The sequence below is a fragment of the Hetaerina americana genome, unplaced genomic scaffold (assembly GCF_022747635.1).
Source record: "Hetaerina americana unplaced genomic scaffold, ioHetAmer1.1.p SCAF_19, whole genome shotgun sequence".
Classification (NCBI taxonomy): Eukaryota; Metazoa; Arthropoda; class Insecta; order Odonata; family Calopterygidae; genus Hetaerina; species Hetaerina americana.
This window is the reverse complement of record NW_027286752.1, coordinates 8,094,446-8,119,223: the sequence shown is the minus strand read 5'-3', so window position 1 is coordinate 8,119,223 and position 24,778 is coordinate 8,094,446. Positions and strand designations below refer to the sequence as shown.

General features: G+C 37.8%; 2 protein-coding genes across 3 annotated transcripts in view; one reads left to right on the top strand and one right to left on the bottom strand.

Moving 5' to 3' along the window:
* Positions 1-325: 325 nt before the first annotated feature.
* LOC139687332 (small ribosomal subunit protein uS11A) lies at positions 326-2,065 on the bottom strand. 2 transcript variants are annotated; one of them, XM_071584498.1, is made up of 4 exons: positions 1,987-2,065; positions 1,558-1,714; positions 1,341-1,428; positions 326-606 (listed from the first exon to the last, which is right to left on the bottom strand). In XM_071584498.1, the coding sequence occupies exons 2-4, from the start codon at positions 1,704-1,706 to the stop codon at positions 388-390; spliced, it is 456 nt and encodes a 151-aa protein (XP_071440599.1). In that variant the 5' UTR covers positions 1,707-1,714; positions 1,987-2,065; the 3' UTR covers positions 326-387. The 2 variants fall into 2 exon arrangements, with proteins under 2 accessions (XP_071440599.1, XP_071440600.1); XM_071584499.1 differs by lacking the exon at positions 1,987-2,065 and adding an exon at positions 1,825-1,940.
* The window catches only part of Dora (zinc finger SWIM domain-containing dorado), a 54,278-nt gene continuing 31,434 nt past the window's right edge, over positions 1,935-24,778 (top strand). Inside the window, exons 1-9 of the mRNA XM_071584438.1 lie at positions 1,935-1,949; positions 2,319-2,577; positions 7,728-8,093; positions 12,343-12,518; positions 14,325-14,498; positions 16,747-16,883; positions 17,983-18,178; positions 19,677-19,913; positions 22,426-23,721. Coding sequence (XP_071440539.1) covers positions 1,935-1,949; positions 2,319-2,577; positions 7,728-8,093; positions 12,343-12,518; positions 14,325-14,498; positions 16,747-16,883; positions 17,983-18,178; positions 19,677-19,913; positions 22,426-23,721 — 2,856 coding nt within the window. The remainder of the gene's footprint in view (positions 1,950-2,318; positions 2,578-7,727; positions 8,094-12,342; positions 12,519-14,324; positions 14,499-16,746; positions 16,884-17,982; positions 18,179-19,676; positions 19,914-22,425; positions 23,722-24,778) is intronic.

The following is a 24,778-nucleotide window of genomic DNA, read 5'->3' as shown; positions in this document are numbered from 1 at the left end:
GTACAAGCATGTAATTTGTTAAATGCTAGTACTACTGAACTCAAAGAAAATATTCTTTTCTGCAAAAATCTAGTTGCATAGCCTGGCTTCATTAATTATGTTAATAATGCTGATCTTATGCCTATATTAAGTTGACAAAAATTCTGCAAAAACAAATTTCATGAGACGTTTTCACTATAAAATCAGATTCCAAATATTACAGCCAATGGCATTCACACAATTGATTAAATCACAAAAAAGTAATGAACTCAAATTCCACAAGTTAATATAGAAACAACATGCCACTCACAGAAGTACATGACGGTATATAAAAAGAGGCAGTTAGTACTTGAAAACAAGAGTTTTTATTGATATTAATAGTACATGAAATGACAGTACAGCAAGTGTCTACAGTCGTCGACCACGACGACCACCCTTCCTTCGGGTGGAATCTGATGGAATTGGAGTGACATCTTCGATCCTGCCAATTTTCATTGATGATCGAGCCAGAGCTCTCAATGCCGACTGAGCACCTGGTCCTGGAGTCTTAGTTTTGTTACCTCCGGTTGCACGAAGTTTGATATGAAGTGCAGTTATGCCAAGTGATTTACACCTCTCGGCAACATCCTGAAGAAAAGGGCAGCATTAAAATACACTTCTGAGTAAGGCTTAGTTCGTATGCTGTCCAGGCTAGAACATGCATAAGTTATCTACTTGAAAAAAACAGCATACTTAAGGGATTTCACATTAAAAACAATGAGGATACCTTCGAGTTAATGAGGGAAAAATAATAAAAAAATGCATTATCGCAATGCTATGAATCGTGAATGGGAAGTGGAGGAGTTTTAGAATTCAGGTTTTATTCGTGCCAGCAATATGTATAAGAGCCAAAACATAGAAGTCCAGCATCAGCAAAGGCAATCATGAATTAAAGTGTTTCATCTGCAAAAAAAGGAGTCACGAAAACACAAGGGACCTCCTAAGTTACAATGATTAGCAATGCCTCTGAATATCAGCTATACTGGACTGGAATACGTACAGCACTTGCATCATTACCAACAAAATCGTTAGCAATTAATTAAGAACACATGTAGGTTTACAATACTAGTCTCAGATGTCTCCACGACAAAAACATTTGCAACATTTACGAAAAATAAATACTGAAGCCGGCGGAAAAAGGCTTCCCAACGACCTACATAAAGCTATTTCTCACGGAAACGTGTATAAATAATTTTATCTTGAGAATGGAAAACAATACCACAACTACACTGAAAATAGTTTACAAATGCAGACGTGAAAACTCTGCCACTTCTCGAAGAATCTGCACATTAACAAAATTAGACTTAGCACTGGAACATTACCTGTGCAGCCAACATAGCAGCGTACGGAGACGCTTCATCTCTGTCGGCTTTGACTTTCATACCTCCAGTCACGCGGGCGATCGTTTCCCTAGTCGGAACAATCAAAGATAGGAGATTAATTGGTATACGATCACAAAATATTGAAAGTATTCAATTAAAACTAGAAGACACAAGAGGTAAAACATAATTTACAAAGCAGAATAAACAAACAGCGTACCTTCCGGACAAGTCAGTAACGTGAACAAACGTATCATTGAAGCTAGCAAATATGTGTGCCACCCCAAAAACTATTTCTCCTTCTCTCACTTGTGGTCCAAGTGACACTTGGACTTGTTCTTGCTGAACTTTCCCTTTTCGTGGGGCCATCTTCTCAGCTGTAAAAGAGTAAGAAATAATAAAACTGTATGATCACTCATTAAGCATAAGACACAGTTCTGTTTACAATTAACTGAAAAATAGAAACAGACAATACAACGGTACATACGTTTAATAGAAAGCAATAATAAAAAGATATTCAAGCAAATTAACACAGATCTACTACTAAAAATTTAATTATTGAAACGATTTCAAAATATCAGTCAAAAATAATGCACGATGATGACAAAATATGTAAGATTTCACATTAGTTAACGTGACATGTTCTTACCACGATTTCAAGCCGTAAGAGGAAGTTCTTGTATCGAAGTTCAACTTCCGCTTGAATCGACTTCTATCGACCCTCCCGACGTTCTCGACCTACTCGATTAGTTCGATGTTTCCTCTTCACTCCGCCATGTTTGTTGTTGTCGACTGACCATACGAAACAAAAATACACCAGGGAAAACACACAGATACTCTTCGTTAGGGTGAGTGAATGAAACGGCAGGCGTATTATTTTTGATGAAGATGGAGTCTTAGGCATTCATCATAGCACAGGGAAGTGGTCTTCGGGTCGCTTCTTTTGGAATTCAGGAGTCGTGACCCCGCTTGTGGGTCAAGCCAGAAGTGTCAGTTTCAGTCTTGGAGTTTGCTGAGAAACTGGCGGGTCGACTTGTGGGCAGTCCCGGAAGGGACGGTCCCGTCCAAATATTTTGGGACGATTGCGATGGATATTCATTCGAGGATTCTGATAGATTTGAAGAGGATTCAATATGCAGCTGGATAAGCGAGCCAGAGTCTCTGTGCAACAATTGGCGGGGATGGAGAAGGAATATAGGCTGCTCGGGACCTGTTGGAAATTTAAGAAAAGCAAGTGAAGGTAAGAATTAGCCATATTTATTTGTTATTAACATTATGTTGAGAACAATTGAGTAAAGCAGGCTCCTCAATTTTGCTTGTACCCCATTTCATTTCACTTGCTGAATAATCGTCGCGATGCTTCTCTTCGATAATATAGTCTACGAAAAGTAGATAATTTGCTCTCGTTTGGTCGCATTAGGAAACATTTATTTGCTTAGTCTTATTTTTAATGAAACACTTTTTCTATAGAGATATGAGCGGAATTAGTCCGCGAGATTTTGTTGGGCGCAGCACTTGTAGTCATTTACAAGAGGGAAAATAAATACCCTTCTATATTTTAGAATGTACTTCATTTTTCAGTTGTAAGAGCTTATGAAATTAATATGTCACGCATTGAAAATAATTCTGGCATTTGGTTTTATTGCATTTAAGATGTTGAAATGCTCGAGTCACTTGGATAAATTATTAATAAGTTTTATAGAATATCTTTGTGGTATTATATAGAAGTTTTATCTTCTTGTTCCCCGTTCGGAACAAGTGAAATCATGCCACATGAACTAAAACTGAACTTGGTTAAATTCTAATTATAGTATCACTTGTTTGCGTATATTAAATGCCTTGCGTACGAGAAGCTACGTTCGAAAGTTGAGGCCAATATTACTCGAGGGTACGAGATCGTCTTAAACTGGACTGGTTCGGGTGGCAGCTGTTTCAAGATTCATTGACCTCGCGGCCTTCATGCAGATTGCTTCTCACAACATACACCCCCACCATTTTTCCTCCGAGCAAACATCTACTGGCCCGCGTCTTGTGGTAACTTGACAGGAACTAAAAATGGATTTATGATTGTGTTATGGCATTCAACCCTGGAAGAGTTCTTGCCGTATTTTGATATACGTTTTGGCGTCTTTTTACTACACTTGATTGTAAAAATCTTTAGAAAATTAATGCGATGCAAGTTAAAGCTGTTTAAAATTATCCTGTTTTGAGTAAATAAATGGCGCTTTTTTTTAGATTTACTACGATCTTACTTCTCAGTACATAGTGTTATTCCAAAGTATTAGGGCCTTCCTAGTAAATTTGCACCATTCTCCTTGTTTTTATTGATGTGTGCATTTTATTTCAAACGATTTTTCATGTTAAGGATTTTATTCGAGTTATGAAGAGAGGTGACATGCCTTTTTTGGCACTGGTTATACCCTTCACCAATCGTGAATCATTGTCTGTGTCAAGTGACGTGTAGGAGTGGTGGTTGAATGATTTTTCGATGACAGTTATTGCCTTATGGTGCGAGAATATTTGCGTTAACTCGTTTGCGGGTTAAGGTGGTACGTGAAATTATCCCCGAGCTTGGCCCTCTGTATCCTATAAGGCCTAAGAATTATCACATGCTGTATTTAACTTTTTCAGAGTTATCTGGATTTGAGTTTATGTTTTTATACATTTTTAACATATATGCGAATCTCGAAGGAGATCATTGCATGTGACATTTTCAATGGATGAAATTGCCTGCTTATTAGAATCAGGCCATTGTGCTGGGGACACGCTCCTGTGATGATTTTATCCACTAGCTTAAAATCAGTCTTGTCTTAAAAACCTTATCACTTATATGAATACTTGACATTTGCTTTCAATCTGGTTACTTTGGAGGTATAATGCAATTCCAAATGCATTCACGCTCATATGTGCGAGGGTTGGCGAACGTAAGGGTCACGAAGAAGTATGTCATTCCAGACTGGCCTCATCCAAGGTGCTCTGTATGGTCGGACTTGTCGGGAGATATGGTATTTGCTTGTCATGCGCAAAGAAAACGAGTCTGGGCACGATTGAGATATGAAACTAAACAAAGCGTGTCCCTTCCAGCAATTGGTTTCTTCTGTGAATGACAGCGCTTAGGTTTTGGATGTCTTCAAATTGTCCCGACCCTGTTGATCTGGTCTCTTTTGGTTCGTATAAAGCTTGCGCCAGTTTACCGAAAATGGCAGTTGATTCCTCGATACTCCGGGTAATTCTTACTTATTGTCCTATGCCATGCTAATGTATTTTGGCTAATAATCTGGTTTTAGTTGCCGCCTCCCATTCCATTTGTTAGTTTTGCCAAATTTCGTGGTCCTTGCATTTCCTACGCCCTCACACCAAACGCACTTACAGGTAACTCGCAAGCATCATCACGCGGAAGGCACTTCTGCCCTCTTGAGTTCGTAATCCTAGGTAAGCTTGGCAACAAGGACTTCCAGCGAAAGAAGTCATAAATGGTCATAAAAGTCACTGACGTCGATTAACTTAAAACTTTAACCTACTTGATCCACGACATTCTGAGGATGACACCGATGCGTCGAAAATCATTTTACCGATTAAAATTGAGTGGAAAGATTCATTAGTATTTTACTTCAGTGATAATGGATTTCCACAAAGTTAAGCCTGAAAACATCGATTAAATTCTCTCTCATCCTCTTTTCTGAGAGACTACTTCCTAAGTCCTAGTAATTTCTAATACCTCCCGTCCGTAAATTTACGAAAGACATCGTGGGGGAAATGCGTACAGAATTATATGGCGAACCAATATAATCATGCACAACTATCTTTTGTTACGCATATCAAAGAGCGCCACCAAGATAAGATGGTAGGATAGGTCCATGTTTCAAAATCTTTCTAGTAGCGTACCATCGCAGGTATCACTACGCGTACCACCGTTTGAAAAACATTAACGTGATAGATACCACAGTATATCACATTAGATACTTGGCTCTCAGTTGTGCTGAGTTCAGCACCTCTCTCTTTCGTTTTCTCTCTCGGATCCCCTGCTGTCGGATTCTTAAGAACTCATGGCATCGGGGGCCTGCCCGATCTGTCTTCATAGCGATGAAGTATGATGTGGTCATAAAAATCCATCACGTCACCATCATTTTAGAGAGGAAGCCTAAAAATGACCTCACGTTTTCGGTACCCCTCTCCGCTATCATAATCTCTCAGAGCGTGTTATGATGGTTAAAACAGAAATTCCCTTGCTATAGTGTGTCCGCAATACGTTGTCTCTCTCGCGCTCAAAAGGAATGTGATGGCATGGCACCGACTTATGGCATTCTATTTCAATAGATGGGATTCACCTCAAATCATAGCCTAAGTAGGGGCCCCATTGATAGCAATTTTGACCAAATTTCACTAAATATATTGCTCATAGCATGTTTACAGATAATGGACAATTCAAAATTATGCCAATGAACGTTGGTCTAATGATAAAAACTAAGCGACGTATGGTTGCAAAGTGTGCGAATTATATTTATTATATCCGTGTAAGATTAAGGTATGTCCTATCAAAGTCAATGAAATGCATTTACATTGTCGCATCAGCTGTTAAGTGCAAATTAAATTAAAAACAGTCATGAAGAAGAGTGAATTTCGAGTAAGGACGATGGCTCTTTCTCATTGGATTATCATTGAAATATCAAATTTCTTAGCAATGCTTCCGTGGCAGTTTTATTTTTTTAATCGTCGAAATTAGCGATTGGTATTATCAAGATATAGTGACTCTTGAAGATAATAATAAAACGCCGAGTTTATCACCAGAAATAGAAGTTACAAGCTTTTACTTGATGTTCGTTACTTTAACATTCTTAAAATCGGGTGTCTAGATGTATAATGCACTGGCCTTCCCCCTAGTGATTTTTCAAGCAATTTTATTGCACACAAGCAGCTTAAAGTAGTCAGAAACTTTGATGATTATCGTGTGGGTCATGGAAAATTGCAGAAAATCATACACTCTGGAAAACTTGGTAAAAATTATGTCGTTAGAATTTAACTTAGGGTTTATTTAGAAAGCCCGTTAAAGTAATTGAATGTTATTCATGTATGGTACCTGTTAATTTGAGCCAGGATGCACTGGCATCGATGAAGTATTTTGCAAATGAAACAAATGGAATTCGACTAGCAGTATTTTCGGTTCTCATGAAGTTGTATCTCAAAAAAGAGGCCTGCCAATAGTTGGCCAATACATCTAAACAAGTATTTTATTTGGCAAAATACAGGTCAACAGAAGTTGAGGCTGGTCTTATCATTTTTCATTCTGAGTGATTGGTTCAAAATCATTGCAATACGTTTTATTTACGTACGTCATTTATGGATATTAATTTTACTGCCCCGACTTGTTCATCGCTTATATTTTTTGCCCGAGTAGAAGGAAAGTCTTCCGACTGCGCAGATCGCTGGATTTCCCGATTTTAATCATTAGCTACTTTAAGGTTTTGGTGAATTAAAGGAAAACCAAAGCAGACAGTTTTGCAAATCGCTCTGGTGGGCGATACAGACATGCCTGGTGCGACTTACTAGAAATCTGAACGAAACATTCACACACGAACTTAATGTTGTGGAAAATTTCAGTAGTGGGTTTGGGACAAAACGAAATCCCTATCCAAATCATGGTAAGTTTCCACAGATTGAGTGGGCAAAATAGGGGTCTTGGTCTCGCCGAGTAATTACGCAACCATATGGAAGGAACAACATTTCTTGTTTAGACTTAAGTACCTTTGAGCATCTAGCTGGATATTCCCATTGGGTTGGGTTACGGCACTGCTAGTCCCCCCTCCCGGTGATCAGCTGTTCAAGACGGGTTGAGTCACTTCGATAGTCTACGAGGGAAATGTCGCAATAGCGCTTGGACTGTGGGAGAGGGATAATTAGCCCAAGGCAGCAAGGGGTTTATCAGGATGATTATAAGACGGCCGTGGGTAACTTCCCTAATGGCGGAATGGGCGAGTTTGAATACATATGCTTATCTAATATAGCGCATCCCGACGTATTACCAAGGATATTTACGTCCGCCTTGCCGTTGCCTGTCATGGGCGCAATACTACCATGTGTTCGTCAGTTACCAACATGAGTGTATATAGTATGTTCTATTGTTGCAGTTCATTGGTCACTTTTATTAAGAATTTTTGAGAGGTATGCCAAAAGTATTGTTGGAAGTAATATTTAAATTACTAGTCCAGCAACAGTACAGGAAAATTATATTTAAATATGGAAATTTTGCGATTGATTTTCGCCGTTGTTCTTTCGACTCCGTTCCATGTCAAATTTTCACTAGTTTCGCTCTGAAAAATTAGTTTAATTCAATAAATTTAATTTTAATTTTTACGAATTAGTTAAAGTGTATGTTATGTATATTTTTTCCAGATGGCCCGAGCAATGGATTTGGTGCAGGTGGTGGGCTCAGTGGGGTGGGAGGACCTGGGGGCAACTGTGCCATCTCAGGAATGGGCAGCGGCATGGGCGGTGGCAGTGGGCAGCACCAGAATCAAGTGGGAAGTCTGGTGGAGATGTGTGCACGTTGTGTTGCATCTCATATTCCATTTGAGCTCGTGGAGCATGTTTATCCTCCAGTGCCTGAGCAGTTGCAACTACGCATTGCCTTCTGGAGCTTCCCTGACAATGAGGAAGACATTCGTCTCTATTCGTGCCTTGCCAACGGCTCCGCCGATGAGTTCCAGAGGGGCGAGTACCTCCTTAAGAATCGGGCAGTGAAGGACACTCTGCAAATAGGTCAGTGATCACTACTGCTAACTACTCTCTACTTCACAACATTGGGCTCACAACATGTGCTGATACATGTTGTGAGCCCAATGGACATCCATGGGTTTACCAAATGTTGCAAGGATTAATAAGGATATATATTAGCGCAAACATATACTTGTTAAATAAATTATTTGTTGTGCATTCATGAAAATGTTTTAAACATTATGTGGTCCTACAATTTTTTGACAAACATTGACAAATTGAAGTAACAGTTTACATGCCTCAATTACATCTACATCTACATAATACCCCGCAAGCCGCCGCAAGGGCGTGTGGCGGGGGGTGTTAGGCCACCAGCCGTAAAAAGGACAAATACCACATGCAAAAAAACAACACGGAAAATTACACCCACAGCAGCGCACACACTCATGCAAAAATCCCTTCATCCAATACTCATGCAAACACATATACCGCGAAACAACCAAAATACTGCACCCCATGATGCAGCATGAAAGCCATCCTACAACACGGAAGCCAGGACACAACAAGCAAGAAATTGAAACATCACTACCACATGTAAATGCACCACGAAACACTCTACCCCCAAAGAGTCTGTAAAAGGCAGAGAATGCGACCCAACGTTGCAGGTAGCAGGAATTTCCCCCCGCGGAGAGGGACGAGGGATTGAAAGGGAAACTTAAAAACAGATGAACAGAACACGAATGAGGTCATTCGGAAAGAATGGGTTACTATATCAGAACACATAAGGTTAGTGGAAGAGCATGCATTTAAGTAGAACTAATTATTTTTTAGACGCTGAGAGTGGCAAGTGGAATTTTTGCTATCTATAACCCTGCAGTTGCTATCCCGTATCACTACCCGCATTACTACCACAATTAATGCATATTGTTTGTATGACTTCAATAGCATAGTTTTGCATGGTAAAAATTGTATCCTGGTATTTTGAAAATATGCAAGAGGGGCTGGTGGGCTATGCTGATATTGCTGTGTCATACATGTGGAGCTCAAAATTCCATTGAAGTACCTATGCTGCAGCCGAATCATTTTCCAGTGAGCTCTAGAATACAGATTACATTACCTTAAATTCCAATTTCAAGTAAATTAATCATTAATACTTAAATAATACAAATAAACTAGTATATTATTGCATAATTAATTCTTGAGAAATTTCCTTGTAGATTCTTGCAACGTTTGGTATAAGATTATTATCGTAGATTTCATAGTTTCCCTTTATAGAGCTAAAAATTGAGGAATTAGTTTCATGTTGTTCCATGTAGTTAATAACGGCATTGCAGGATCTACTACATTTTTATATTTGTACCCGAGTAAAAATTATGACTGATGGTGATAGAAATACCTTTAAAACAACTTTTATGATATTTTAGCTGCATCCGGACTCACCAATAAGTTGCCTAAATTGTTCAAATTTAGGGAGGCTAGGAGGTTGACATTTTAAAGGATATCCAAACTCAGTAGGCAGCAAGAGGGTGCAATTTTAGGCACCTATTTCGGCCCCTGGACCTAGGATACAAGAAGTGTATCCTAAATACACAATATTGCAGCCCCTTCCTTCCAAGTGTGGCAATCAGCAAAAGATTAATCTCCATGGTGGAAGTGTATATACATGTAGGTCACATTAACATTGGTTTTTTCTTTGAGAGAGTACACTTAATATTGCTCAAGGAGCACTGAAAAAATGGAGGTCTTTATAAGCGAAAGTAGGGGAAATGCAGAGCTTTTCTCTGGCAAGAGAAATTTGGCATGGATACTGAAATATAGGCAGAGATATTTGAAATGTAGAGGTAAGAACAGATTTCTTTATTTGGTGCTTTATTTCATGGCTAAGAACATCGTCATTTTAATTTATTCTGGTTGACTCCTATTTGTTCATATTTTCCTGGAATACCATCATGATTGTATGCCTCATTTGGGTGCTTGTTAAATCTAATTTTGGTGCGTAAACATTACAGAAAATAACCTTCAAGCATAATGTTGACAGTAATCCTGGCTGATCTACCATGCACATGCAATCAGTCTATGTCAATCACTTGCCCTGTCCTCAAGAACAAGGAAACAATTGGGGAGATATACATACTTTGCCAAGTCATCTTATACTGTCAATCTGGGGTACCGGAAGGACTGAATAATTTCTGTCACCGAGCGACCAGTGTGTACCCTTTCAATTATTGTGGCTCTTCAGTTACACTCCGCACTTGTTCTCAGCATTCAGGTCGTTTTGAGGTTATGACTGTTCAGTACATAAGTCAAGCTAATTTGTGTGCCAATAGCGACCTCTACATGTTGTATAAAACAGTGGGAATTTCAAACTGAATTTTTCCTGAAATTTGGCTCCGCCCCATGCATATACGAGGTCTGTTCAAAAAAAGATGAGACTTGTTGAGAAAAGGTGTTTGAATAAATACTTGATTCAATTAGTTACCCTTTGATCATGCATATAATTCTGCTCTAATGCTCCTTCAAAATACAGCACTTGGCTGCTAATACAATGCTCCCAATGTTTTTTCCAGCTGTTGAATGCTGCCTGGAACGCTTCTTTAGGGATAGCCTTTAAGTCTGTGGTACAATTTTGTTGGATATCTTCAATAATTTCAAATCAGTGACCTTTCAAGGTAAATGTCAACCTAAGAAACAGGAAAATTTCTGCTGGAGGAAGATCCAGGGAGTAGGGTGGCTAGGGATCATCCCTGTGCTGTTGTTTGCCAAAAACTTTGTAACAATCAATGATGTATGCGCCCTTGTGTTTTCATGATGAAAGCACCAAGACTTGTTTTTCCAATTGTGGTCTCTTCCATGTCTTCATCTTCTCATAACCTCTATATAGTGCTCCCCATTTACTGTATGTCTATTGAGAACATATTTATAATTAATAATATCTTCCCAATTGAAGAAAATGATCAACATCACCTTCACGTTCGATTGCGACATCCAAGCTCTTATGTGTCGTGGGGAAGATGAGCCCTTCCACCGTGAAGATTGGGCTTTGGTTTCTATATCATAACCATAAACCTAGGTTTTGTCGCCTGTGATGATTATTTTTTAGAAGGTTCGGTGGTTGTTTGAACGATAGAGAAGTTTCTGGCAGATGTCAAGACATTTTTGCCTCTGTTCATCGGTTAACACTTGCAGCACACATTTGAATGTGACATGCTGCATGCCCAAAATTTCCGTCGAAAATGTGAAACATGATACAACTTTAATGTCAACTTCATTGTCGATCTCCTTGACAGTTAACCTATGGTTTGCACGCATCAAATCATTCACGTTGTTGACATGAGTGTCATGTGTTGATGGCAATGGTCTTCCACTTCTCGGTTCTTCATTGGTCAAGGTTTGTCCAGACTGGAAGCAGTTGTACCAACTGCGCCTGACTCATAGATACAATACTGAATGCCTCTTGAATCATTGCATGAGTTTCAGTTGCACTTTTCCTGAGGTGAAAACAAAATAAAATGCTCACATGCTGCTTCTCTAACACCATTATTCTCGCTAATACAAGAATTTGTACAGCAAGCGTGTGAAAGCTCTGACAAGAATTACTGTTGCGTGAAGATAAGTCAAGATAGGGTCATGAACAAGGCAGTGTTTTACTTCTCACAGATGCCACTGTAAGGTGACACCTCAATGATTGTGATTCGTCAAGTAGCTCGTGCATAGAAAGTCCAGTCTCATTTTTTTGTGCAGACATTATATGTACACGCAACAGCATTGTCCAGCCATAAGCTAATGAAAAAGGTCTCATGTTGCTAATTTGTGCAAATGCAAGTGGTGATTTGAAAATGAAACACCTGTGCATTCACCACTCAAAAACTTCACAAGCCTCAAAAGTCCAGAAGAGAAGGCTAGATGTAGTGTTAATGCTAAGTTGCATTTTCACAAAATTGTAAATTGTTGACAAAAAATAATGCCTCTAGACATATTTTTAGTGAAAAAGAATTAGGAATGTATAGTAAATAATAACCTAATTATTTTGATTTATTTTTTTTACAAATGAAGCCCACATTCCAGGTTGGTTTATTCTACGATTGGAGAAAAGATAAAGATGATCCACGATCTTTAACAATGTATATACCATGTTCTTTGAGTAAACCTTGTAAAAAAGCTATTTTTTTGGCATGGAACGCATTATCATATTTTACATTCATTTATGGAAATGGAAAAATTGTTTTAGTAAACAATGTTTTGCTTGACGAGATATTTGCTTGATAATGCTTATACGTCACTTGTCTCTCAACAGGATTTCACCTGAGTGCTATAGTGACTCCTCCACCAACGGTTGGCCAAGGCAGTGGCCAGTTTAATGTTGCAGTGACATTTGACAGAAGGCGAATAACATCGTGCAACTGCACTTGTTCCTCAAGTGCCTGCTGGTGTTCTCATGTAGTAGCTGCATGTCTACACCGCATTCATCTGGTGAGTGGACTGTAGGAATGTGGAGATCCTATGTTCTCCATCATGACTATCCGAATAGAAGTTTATACTTCCATCTGCTGATATTTCTGTACTTTTAATATGGGCCATCCCGCTAAAAAATTTGGAATGATGTGAAAAGTCGTTTTGTCTGTGAAATACTCTTCTGGGCATGTGGGATAAACGGTAATTATCTGAAAACGTGATGTCATGGGTTCAAGTCCCATCTAGATAGGTTTTCCTTTACCTTGGGCATGGATGTTTGTGATTGTCTTTATTGTAATGTTTAAGGATTAAGTAGAAAAAGGGACTATGAAGTCTCAAGCTCAGCCTGATAAAAGTCATCAAATAAATATGGGATAAAAACTGTTTAAGATGCTAGTGCTTAAGACTTTTTCTAGTTCGTGGAACCCACTCCTGAAGACAGTACCAAATGCACCATGTAACCCATTCACTGTGGCAATGTTTGGGATTGAATTTTTCCTGGTGTCAGAGCAAAATATTTTTAATTATCCTTTCCATTTTATGATTTTTTATGGTAATCCATGGACATTTAACAAATGCACTGTTCACTGTCTCAGTTTTCAAGATAATTTTGCGGCATTCATGAATGTCATCTGCTTCTGATGATTTTTTATGGTTGTTATACAATCTTAATGATCTTACTTTTGTTTATCATGAAACATCACTGAGAAGGTTATTTGCTTAATTTTTTCTTGTTTCTAAAATAGCTTTGTAGAGAATGCTTTAGATTCTCAGTGGTATTTTGGCTAATTGTGTCATCATTGCCATAACCCCTGTTTTGCATTTTACCTAAACCTCAGAGAGTTGAAGGGAGTTTGGAGTAAAATTTGTTGGACACTTGTTATTTGCCTGTTCCAATGCAACAATTTCAGAGTGTAAAAATCATTCGCCTTGACTGGGATCCCACAGTCAAGGCGAATGATTTTTACACTCTGAAATTGTTACATTGAAATGCACATTAGCGGATGACTCCGTTAAAAGTTACTGTTGCGGCATCTCCCGCAGTTTCTTTGGAATTTGCCTGTTGATTATGGTGTTTTTTTTATTTTTTGTATACATGTTGGTGCCAAGCCCTGTCAGCCTGTATGGCTTTATTATAACATTTTGGGGAAATTTGGTCCTTATCTGACCAATCACATTAACATAGAATAAAATAGAGTAAAAACATAGAATTTTGGGGCCGATATTTAAGAAAATCAAAAAATTAATTGTACACCCTAAGCATTTTAAGTATGCAGTGGCACTAGGGACATCTAATTAATACTCATGCTAACTTGTGAGAAAATCCAAATTAGGTTGCCGAGAGTGTAGGGGAATTGAAATGTATTATTAATGTTTTGAACCATCAAAATGAACCATATGGTTAATTGAAATTAGACTGAGAGTTTAATGGTCATAATTTAGTGGTTGGTTCCCATGTCTTTTTCTGTTTGCTTTCCTTGAAAAATTTTGAAAATAAATATTCACAGGTATTATTTTGGTGTGGATGCATTATTTGCAGTTATTATTGTTAGATTAATTGTATATTGTGTTTGAGTAATTACCAATTGGAATAGATGTTTGCATAGATTTAATTTCACCTCTCCATTGGAACCAACTTATCAAGTTGTACAAGGAATACTTATATTTTTCATCATCATTGATATTATTAAAGTTTAATAATATGTTTTGGATAGTTACTTAACACTATTACGTCTGAAGTATCACATGTATTTCCCCTTGTTGGCCCATGCATGCATTTCGATTCTTAAAACTGTCTCTAAATGCATTCATGTTGTATTTCAGCCAACTCAGGTATGTTTGAGAGCACCTGTATCAGAGTCCCTCTCAAGACTTCACCGTGATCAACTGCAGAAGTTTGCTCAATACCTCATCAGTGAGCTTCCTCAGCAAATTCTCCCCACAGCCCAGCGCCTTCTAGATGAACTTCTCTCATCCCAGCCTTCTGCCATCAACACTGTAAGCACTTTCACATATTTTTATTGACGTTGACTCTTTCATTTTTTTCCTTTTTCTATCTCCATCAGCCTTTGATCTGTTTTTTAGAAGCATATCCAGATATTATTAGTGAATTTATTGTTCTTGCTGAGTAGTTGGGTTATCCACATTTACTTTATATTTTACCTCAGCTCTAGGATGGCAGTTGGGTCAACTTTGCTCCGATTCCCCTCAAATCTCACTCGGAGAATAAGACCAGAGGGGAATGTCCTCATATTATTTGATTGGTGGTTGCAAATAGACTTCATACTCTCCACAGCCCAGCTTTTCTCAATGTTGGAAAGTTTTAATTATTCCGATACCGTATTAAAGGAGTTTGTAATTTTCCACAGACTTTATTTCGCAGTACAATGCATTTCATCGACTTGCAGCATCATCAGGTGCAAGTGATGCACACAGCTGTTAAATATATAGCCATAGGACAGAGGAGAGGGGGAAGTTGGGGAGGGGTAGGTTTTCTGGGACTTCCGTATTCATCAGCTGTGTACCTGATGATGCTACAAGTTGGTGAAATGCATTGTACTGTGAAATAAAGTCTGTGGAAAATTACAAAATCTTTTAATATGGACATCCAACAATCCCGTGAAGTGAAGCCTGAAAGTATGAAGTATATCCCAATACCTTTTGTTTGTCAGTGACTCCAATGGACCTTAATTAAATTAGTAAACTGAGGGGACTGGAAACCCCTTTTCAATATAAAAAATTTATTGAACCTGCATTGCGTCAAGTTGTTCAGTTCGTGCACACTTATCATAGACTGCAAAGCATTCAGAAAGAACTGATGTATGAACTGTTTCAAAGTGCTTGATGGGTGATTCTGGATGTACCCCTAATCAGTATGCTTGCGGCTCTGAAAAATTGGAACCAGCTGTTCAGTATTTCCTCAAGTTCATCTTGCTTAGAGTGTTTAAAGCATTTTTGCCATTTAACCATAGGGTAGCATTCCTTTACACCTTTTTCTTTAATTTTTTTTGGATTTTGCAATTGTGTTCAGTGTTGAAATTGGTATATCAAGTTCCTTAGGCATGGTAACACGAGTGCTGATATATGAGTCAACCATGCCAAATGTTGATTTTTATCTCCTAATGAAAACAAGTTTTCTTAACATGTTTGTTTGCCATTTTAAAATAGATTTCCTCGCTATTGTCATGAGTAATTTGATGCTTCTAGAAACAAAAAGTTAATTTATTCCAAACACAAGATGAATGTCAAAATTTGGTGTTGTACGAGAAATGGTAAAGTAGGAACATCACTGCTAAGTAAGAGCTAAGTAATGAGCAATAATTTTAACCTTTTCACTTTCACGACAAAAAGGGAGTAATGATAGTTGGTCATATATTGATCTAATTACTCATCCTTATGGTTTCTGCTACGTATTAAATGTCCATGTAACATTCTGCATAATCGTTCCATTATACAATTATTTGATTTGCAAACATTTCAATGTTTGTCATATTTTTCATGCCATAATTGTGATGAAAATGAAAACCATGAAATGAGGAAATATGTTTCTCATGAAAACAAATGGGCCATTCATATTTCATGTTTAAGTAAATATACTCTAGAACCTCAAGTTAGCGAACCCCTTCATGACAAACACCTCCGGTTAATGACCACAATGATCCTGCCTAACTTGTGTTGATGTAATTATTTAACTTATTCACTAGGAGTTCTAATGTTACATAAATACCTGAGCATCAAAGTGATAAAAACTACCCCATCCATTTATATTTACCTCTTTACCATGAAACTTCTTTTATTAGATTTTAGGGCAAGCGTAGGTGTGTTGGAATTATTGTATTAACTGATTAAAATCTTTTACACTTGGTGGTATTCCATGGAAAATAAATCCAGTGCCCTGAGCGCCCCAATGGTTTCTTTATAACTCTGTACCAAACATTGTGTAAAGCTTCCAAAACAAAATGGCTCCCGAGTATACAATTCTGCCTTTTAGGACCCCAACCAAATACCAAATTGTTCAAACAAATGTTCAATCCATAAGCTTTTTTTTTCACAAGCACTGAAATTAAATTTATTGTGAAAATATTCAACACTTGACTCCTATTGTGATAAATAGTGGTTTCTGAACCAATGTCTTTCATTGCATTTCTTTTTCTAGTCTCTCTCATTAGAATCAAGACCTGAATGAAGCCATCACAGATATCCATGCTTTATCATCTATTTACTCGTAATGTATTTTCTGCCTCAGGTATGTGGAGCACCTGATCCAACAGCTGGTGCATCAGCCAATGACCAAACTTCATGGTATCTGGATGAAAAGACTCTTCATGACAACATTAAGAGGATACTGATTAAGTTTTGCGTTCCGGCTCCTATTGTTTTCAGGTCAGTCTCACGTACCTTTGATTGTTCTATACTATCCTTACCATTGACACAATCTACTTAAAAAAATATTTGTAAAAATATTTCTTAACAAATTGCTGCTGGACATATAAATAGTCATTGTCATAGCGGTATTCTTATTAATAAGTTCTTACCATCGAGGACATATTTTCCTTCATTTTATTAGCTATAACTTTATCCTAATGTCCGCATCATGTGCCTTCAGTGCATGACTTAGGTGTAGAAAACTGAAATTTTCCTAGAAGTAATGACTGTAATTACAATTAATCCGCAAATGAATGTGTAAGACTATTAAGATGGTTGTAAAGGATGCTTCATGTACTTGTTCATATATTGAATTTGGCTAAGGTGTAGCTACTAGGAATAATATTTTTTGTTAATGCAGAAATGTCCCATGCGTTTTCCTTGCTTTTCAATGTACACTTCTGAAACTTGTCGTAAATAACATTTTGGTAGAATATCTGATATTTCTAATGAGTGTTTAAAATTATGCAAAATACATTTCTCTTTAATCATCTCTCAGTATTTTCTCATATTATCAAAGCTAATGCTATTCAACCCACTCGGCTAACTCAAATCCATTCTTGTTCTCATTTACTTGTAAATTTGCAAGTGAAGAACAATAATGCTGGGATGCTATGAAGTTCCATAGATATGCATCACTCAAATACAGAATTATAGAAATGTAGAATAAATGCATGCATCTCAAAATATGCAGTTTTTGCTTCTTAAGGACTCTGTAGGTGTGCATGTGCTTTCCTCTACCATCTGATGTCTCCATGAAAGAATTCTAGGAAACTTTTACCAAAAAATATTTATGTACTCTCTGCTCTGACAGAATATGACTTTGTATGATTTGGACAATAGAGATACAATATTTATAATCTACGTTTGAATGCTGAATTTATATTATTGGGATACTTCAATGAGATAAATTTATTTAAACTTTTGTTGCCTTACTCTAAACCTCTTCAGGTCCAGCTAAATTAAATATAAATTTGTTTAACTGAGGTGCCTCAGAAGTCGATAATGTCCAAATAAGAAGGTCATAATGTCCAAATCCCGAAAATATTTTTTGCAGTGATGTCAACTATTTGGGAACAACAGCCCCTCCTGCAGCTGCTGAGTGGTGTAGTTTATTGCGTCCTTTGCGTGGTCGTGAGCCAGAAGGAATGTGGAACCTGCTGTCCATTGTCCGTGAGATGTTTAAGAGAAATGACAGAAATGCCATACCATTGTTGGAAATTATAACAGAGGAGTGCATGGCTTGTGAGCAGGTAATATGACAAAAAATTACTGATTCATGACATCTTTAAGTTAGTGAATATATAGGAAAGTAGTTTAATGAAATACAATCAGTCATAGTTAATTATTAATTAGGCATGAACAGGATTTTGTATTGTGTTGCTTAAAAGTTAAAACTGCCCTATTATTATCCTAGTATGCTTGATGTTTTTTTACAGTTGTTTATGTTTTTTATAGATATTTAATAATAAGGGAACTGTATGCATGTGGGTGGTAAAAAAATGCTCCATTTTGATATTCCCTTGGATCTCTGGCCCTTTAGGTAATATCTACATCCAAAGCTCATAATGATGAAACGAATTTCAAATTTTCAAATTTGTGGTTCTTGCAGAAGTTTTACCCTAAATATATTACATTTCTACTGTAACAAAACAAATTAATAATTCCATTAATTGCATCTCCAAGGGACTAAAAATATTCCATTTGATGTTTCACAGCAGGAAACCGATGGATTTAATGCTGTAATTAGGTCCACTGCTTATCATTTTTAGATTTCAGGTATTCATAGAAATTGTGGGGGGTTGTATTTGTACCAATGATGGCAGAATATATGGCTGTGAAAATAGTTCCCCTTGCCTTTGGTACATATGTCATTAATAGAGAGGAACATGGAATACAATCAGGATATACTTATTTGATTTGTAGATTTTAAGTAGGCATTCATGACTAAATATAATTCATTCATTATAATATTTTCAAGGCAGTCATGATAAAATAAAGTGATGGATAGAGTATGAAAGAATAAAGAGATGTATGAGATGGGCATAGTTAGGAAGAGGGGTAAGACTGGTGTCCATTATCACCAGTGCTTTTCGACATATAAGTGGCAATAATGGGTAGGTTAATGATTTTAGAGGCATGAGAGAACTGGAGATATGAATGAAAGTTAGTGTGGAATTCATAAAATTAGATTTGCTGACAATCAAGCATTTGCCAGTCAGCCAATGGGTTGCGAAAATTGTGACAATAATTTCAACTAATTAGCTTCCTATACTATAATTTTAGCCTCTGATAGGTGAAATTATGATCTGTAAATCTACCGAAGTCAGAGAAATTTATAATTTAGAACTATTGTGGCACCATAATTACTGTCATAGGTTTTCTCCTGGAAAAATGCTAAAAGGTGCATCGTACATGTCTTTTACTTTATAGAATATTGTTCCAATTTAATATATTGAGTATTCATAACTCCTTAATTGGTTGAAATGTAATGAAATAATTGACTTTGTAATTCCACACACTTTTTACAAAGGAATTACAAAGTCAATTATTTCATTACATTTCAATATGTTATGCAAATTCCACAAAGTTACGCCTGAGACAACAATTTTCCTTAATTGGTGTTTGTAGACTCCGTGTATCAGAAAGAATATGGTGGAACAGACCATTGTAGTGAAACTATTTTTTGTTTATGAATGATAGTTGTTGCTATAAGTTAATTACATTAGCACATTTCTTATTCAATTCTAGATAATGGTATGGTGGTTCAACACAAAAGTCGCCCTCCAAACAGGAAGCTCTGGCCCTGGGGGGAGACATGGAGGCATAAACAGCAACAGCCATGCCCCACAACATGCCAGTGCATCTCTTTGTGATGAAATAGTCCAGCTGTGGCGTCTTGCAGCCTTAAACCCTGGGCTATCTCCCTCTGAAAGAGATGTCCTTCATGCACAGCTGAGGGAATGGCATCTGAAAATTGTTGAAAAGGTAATGATTCCATGAACATATTCCTCCAATTTCTGGTATTATGAAGTTAGTTCAATGAATGCATTAATTTTGTATCACAGACCTTTTTACAGAAATTATTCATGTGATGCATTAAACAATTTACCTTATATGTTTTTTATGTACGAGTAAGACCTTTACTGTATCAAAAGTCACAAACATATAGATAGATAGAGGTCTTTATTTGGGCGAAATTGAGACCAAATGGTCCCTTCTTCCATTTAACCCAAACATATAAGGTTATGAGAAAAGCGGCATTGATAAAAAACAATTAATACTGTTTGCATTGAACTGTTTTGAATATCTTGGTAAAGAATTTTTTTAAAAAAACCTGCCTCTAAACCACTTGCTTAAGCATTATTGCTGATAAATGTTTATCTGAAAAAGGATGATCAGATTAAGCTCATTATCAGATACCACCTAAATTTAATGATAGAAAAAATAAACAATGAGGCTAAATGTAGAAAGTGTTCAAATCCTGTGAACAAGGTGAAGTTTGAGCATTGAGAGTGTTATATCTTAAAGAAAAATGGGTGACATTTCATGCAGACAGGTTTGTAGATCAAGGGAGGGCAAGAAATGCGGTACAAGAAGGATAAGAAGGTTACAGGAAAGAGAAGGTCTGTGGGGAAGATAATGAAATATATTTGCAAGAAATAGAACCTCCAATTCCTTTTTCTGCAAATCTTTCCCATTCTGAAAACAATTCCAAGAAATTGCGGGAGATTCTGCGACAGTAACTTTTAATGGAGTCATCTGCTAAATGTGCATTACAATGCAACAATTTCAGAGTGTAAAAATCATTCACCTTGACCAGAAATCAAACTTGGATCCCTAGATGTCTGGCCAAGTGCTTTAGCCAGTTAAACCATCTAAGCATCCTCTTACACTCCAAAAAATTTCAGTGTTAGTTGCTGCCTCGAGTTCAAATCCAAGTCAAGGTGAATGATTTTTACACTCTGAAATTATTATTGCATTTCTTTTCCATTCCAAGACTTACGTCCTCTTTCTCAAAGCCTTCTTAATCATTCCTCTTCTTGTACCCATGAATTGTGCCACCCATTGCTCTTTAAGAAATAACATTTTTATAAATGCCGGAACTGCATCAAACAGTGTCAACAGTCGTTTGCCCATCCATGAGCGTCAATGCTTCTCTCCCATATCCCTCTATGACCATCCACTAGAAGTAAGTATAGGCCTAGGTGGGATGCTTCCTTTCTTCCTACTCCCCTTCCCATACCTCCGTTCCTTCTCATTTTTACAGGTAACTCCATTTTTTCCTCTTAATTTTGGAATCGCAAAAATCAACTCTACGTAGTTGTGAAAGTGAACACCCCCATGAGATCTGGAAGCAACCAAATCTAATTTTGACTAAAACTATGATCATGAAATATTAAATCTTTATTGTGGAAGTGCGAAGTTTCTTTCTTTACCCTCATAATATAATACGATGTCTACTGATGGTGCGCATCACTTCAGACAGCCTCCGGAACACTGCAGATAGGTCCATTTTATTGGAAGAAAGTTAAAAAAAAAGAGGGACCTATGTCTAAGAAGTGTGGTGGTCTTCCTTTGCCACCTAGACTTTAATTTGGCAGGTGCATTCCATTCCTTTGAAACCATGCCCCATGGTACTTTTTCATGTGTGCAATTCAGTTTACTGAGTGCCATTGTTTCATGTAATCCTCTTTCCATATCTGCATATCCTATGCTAGGAATTGGTGCCCTAATCCAAACGATGATGTTGTGAACATTCTGCTGTTTGAAAAGCAGCTTTGTTATTACTTGACATTCTCCTATAATAAAGTCATCTTGAAAAATTGCCTGATAAATGCTTTGAAAAAAATGAAATGGATTTCTGTAGTTCGTCGTTGCTCTTGATTCGATGTGTGTCATTTCTGAATTGGAATTTATGGATTGGGGTACAAATGGGGAAGATCAATAAGGAGGGGTTCTTACGTATACTTTGCTCAAGACACTGAAGTTGAGTAAAGTGAAAGTGAACAAGTCCAAATTCAACTTAATTGCCACTATCAGTGAGATGTTGGAGGCAAATGCTGTATTCATGGGCACTGACCGTTCATTTGGCACTCTTGGCAGTGGTGGAACTGACTGATACACCTGAGCTTGAGTATGGAACATTAAAAATGTAGTTATGATATGTTTTAACCGCTGTGCATTGAAAATATAAAATTATTGTGAAAAACAAATGCGCACTAGCATGTAAAATGTTGCCTCCCTTGTTTCATTATTGTATGCTGTCAAAATGCTGTTGGTGAGAACATTTAAATATGCCCAGCTGTTACACTAGATTTATTTTAGGTCAGATGATTTAAGAAGATTTTCATTTGGGAATATTCAAGAACACAGGCCCAATGATTACCTTTCCATAGTATTGGTTCCTTTAATTGCATGTTAATGCTGGATTCTCTGATTTTTCTGTAAAAAACCAAAGTATTGGGGATAGTTTTATTTGCAAGCAAATCCTTTCCAGGTGACCAAGAGCCGTGGGTCCACGGGGGGAAGTAGTGGTGGAGCTGGAGGAAGTAACAAAGGAGCCAATGGTTTCAAGAATGAAGTTGAAGTTTTTGGTGGCTTTAAGCCGGCCATTGAAGCATGCTTCCTCACATGGGATGATTACCAAATTCCTGGCATAACTTATTCTCCAGAGAGTCACTTGTACCATTGCCCGTTCGCTTGTTTCCGCCATGGTCCCCTTACAACCTCAGGCGGCAATTCCGAATCCAATTACACTCCACATGTAGTGAATCAGGTCAATGCATCCTCTGCTGTGATCAACTGTGAACGTAGACTACCTCTTCATCACCTCTCTAGTCATCAGCATCCCAATGGGTACCACTTCCAGTACAATGTTGCCTCACACCATCACTTCAGCCACAACCCTCACCACCTGAACCATAACCATCATGGGGGTCATCACTCTGGGCTCCACCATCACAACCCACACCACAACTCCCACCAACATTCATCCGAACAGGGTGGGATCATCAGTGGGAACCCAATGGCCAGACCATTTGCATCCTTGAACTTTGGTGGCCTATCTGATTATGAAATCAGCTGCCATGGTGGAGCATCAAGAACCAGAGAGGAGGACAATGGCTTGTCATTATCGAGCAGCAGGCATCTCAGGGGTCCCAGTCGGCACAAGTTGCCCCTGGGCCCAACTCTGGCTAATCGTGGTGAAGGCAACCGTAGCAGTGTGAGTAGTGAAGGTTTCTGTGAGAATGATGGTGAAAATGATTTGTCAGTTGGTCTGCCGAACATGGAAGGTGCCGTGTGTACAGCTGTGGATTCAGATTCTCAGGGAAGTAGTGATGCCAGCAGCAGTGGACCCTCCCCTAAGTCACCCACTGAGGTTGAGCCCTGTGGTAGCATGGAAGACTCTGTGGCCGCCATGGCTGTTGCATCTTGCAGTGGAAATTTTGATCAAGGTTCACCAACTCCAGGTCAGGTTTTGAGGGAGACGAAAGATGGTTGTGTTCTTTCCCCAAAGAGTGCAGAAGACTCGCAGCGAGATATGTCGCAGGAATCCTTCAGTGAACAGAATAGACAGTGCTTGGCTCAGGGTTGCACTTCTACTTCAGCAAATGGCGGTGCAGAAAGACCATTGCCTGCTGATTCTTCCAATTCATCCGATTCCAACTCTGATGAGTACAACGTTTACTACTATGACACGAAAGCTGTGAGTGGGAGGGGAGCAGGGCCACATGGAATGGAAGTTGGAAGGAGGTTGTACTCCGACCAGGCGGGGCCATCACAAAAATCTCAGGTTGGTCACTGTTCATCACCCTTTGCATCCCTTTGTTTACACTACTGCTTCTTCGATTCATGAAATTATAATATTGTTTTTAGCCTGTGAAGTGCTATCTAAATCCATACCATGATGATAGAGTGGTTTCTTAACTAGCCAGATATTTTAATAGTTTGATGGGAAACTTCACATCAGTTAATGTGTTGAGGTCACATGCCTTTGTTGGTTGGGCAAAATACAAATGTTTCATTAATTTCAGAAATCAGTTTCATGTGTGTTATCATATGAAATAGCCACGAATTTATTTTAATATTTCTTCTTATAATCTTATTCCACACCATGAACTGCAACCGAGACTTAATGGAAAGACTTGTGTGTTACATTGACACCCATAGCTGTAATATTAGGGGTAGTGATATTTGCTCTTGGTATGGTCACCCATGACAAATAGTTAAAAGGTAGTCCACACATCATCTGGAGCACAGGTAGTCAGCATATTATAAATCCAGTGATTGGAAAGAGAACCTTGGGTTAGTGGGATAGAGGAAGGGTAAGTGTATGCTTTTTGAGCAACATGAAGGTAGACAGAAGTTAAATGAAGAAAAAAATAATGTAGGGAAAAGAAAGAGGAAGTTCTCTCAAGTAATTAGTCATTAGGGACTGTCTAAAACTTACCATTAAATAGGATGAATACTTTGAGTGAATGAATATGAATCAGAGGTTGACATTTTTAGGCCTCACTGTAGGAAAACCTTAAATTATATGAAACATACACACCTCGAATTTTCTTAACTGAAGCTACCTGTGAAAAAATGTTTGATGTAGGAAAAAAATTATAAAACCACATTTTTACCTGTAAAATGTTTTGCATGTTAAAAAACCTCTCATTTAAATAGTGCAACAAAATATGTAAATACTTGCTAGCTGGTGTAGCAAATGTAAATATAATTCTATCAGTAAAAATTTTAAATGACAACTTCTCATGTAGAAATTATTATTAAAAGTAGTCTATGTATTTGATGGTTCCTGGCTCAACTTTGTGGAAGTTCATGTTCTTCATATAACGAAGAGTAGT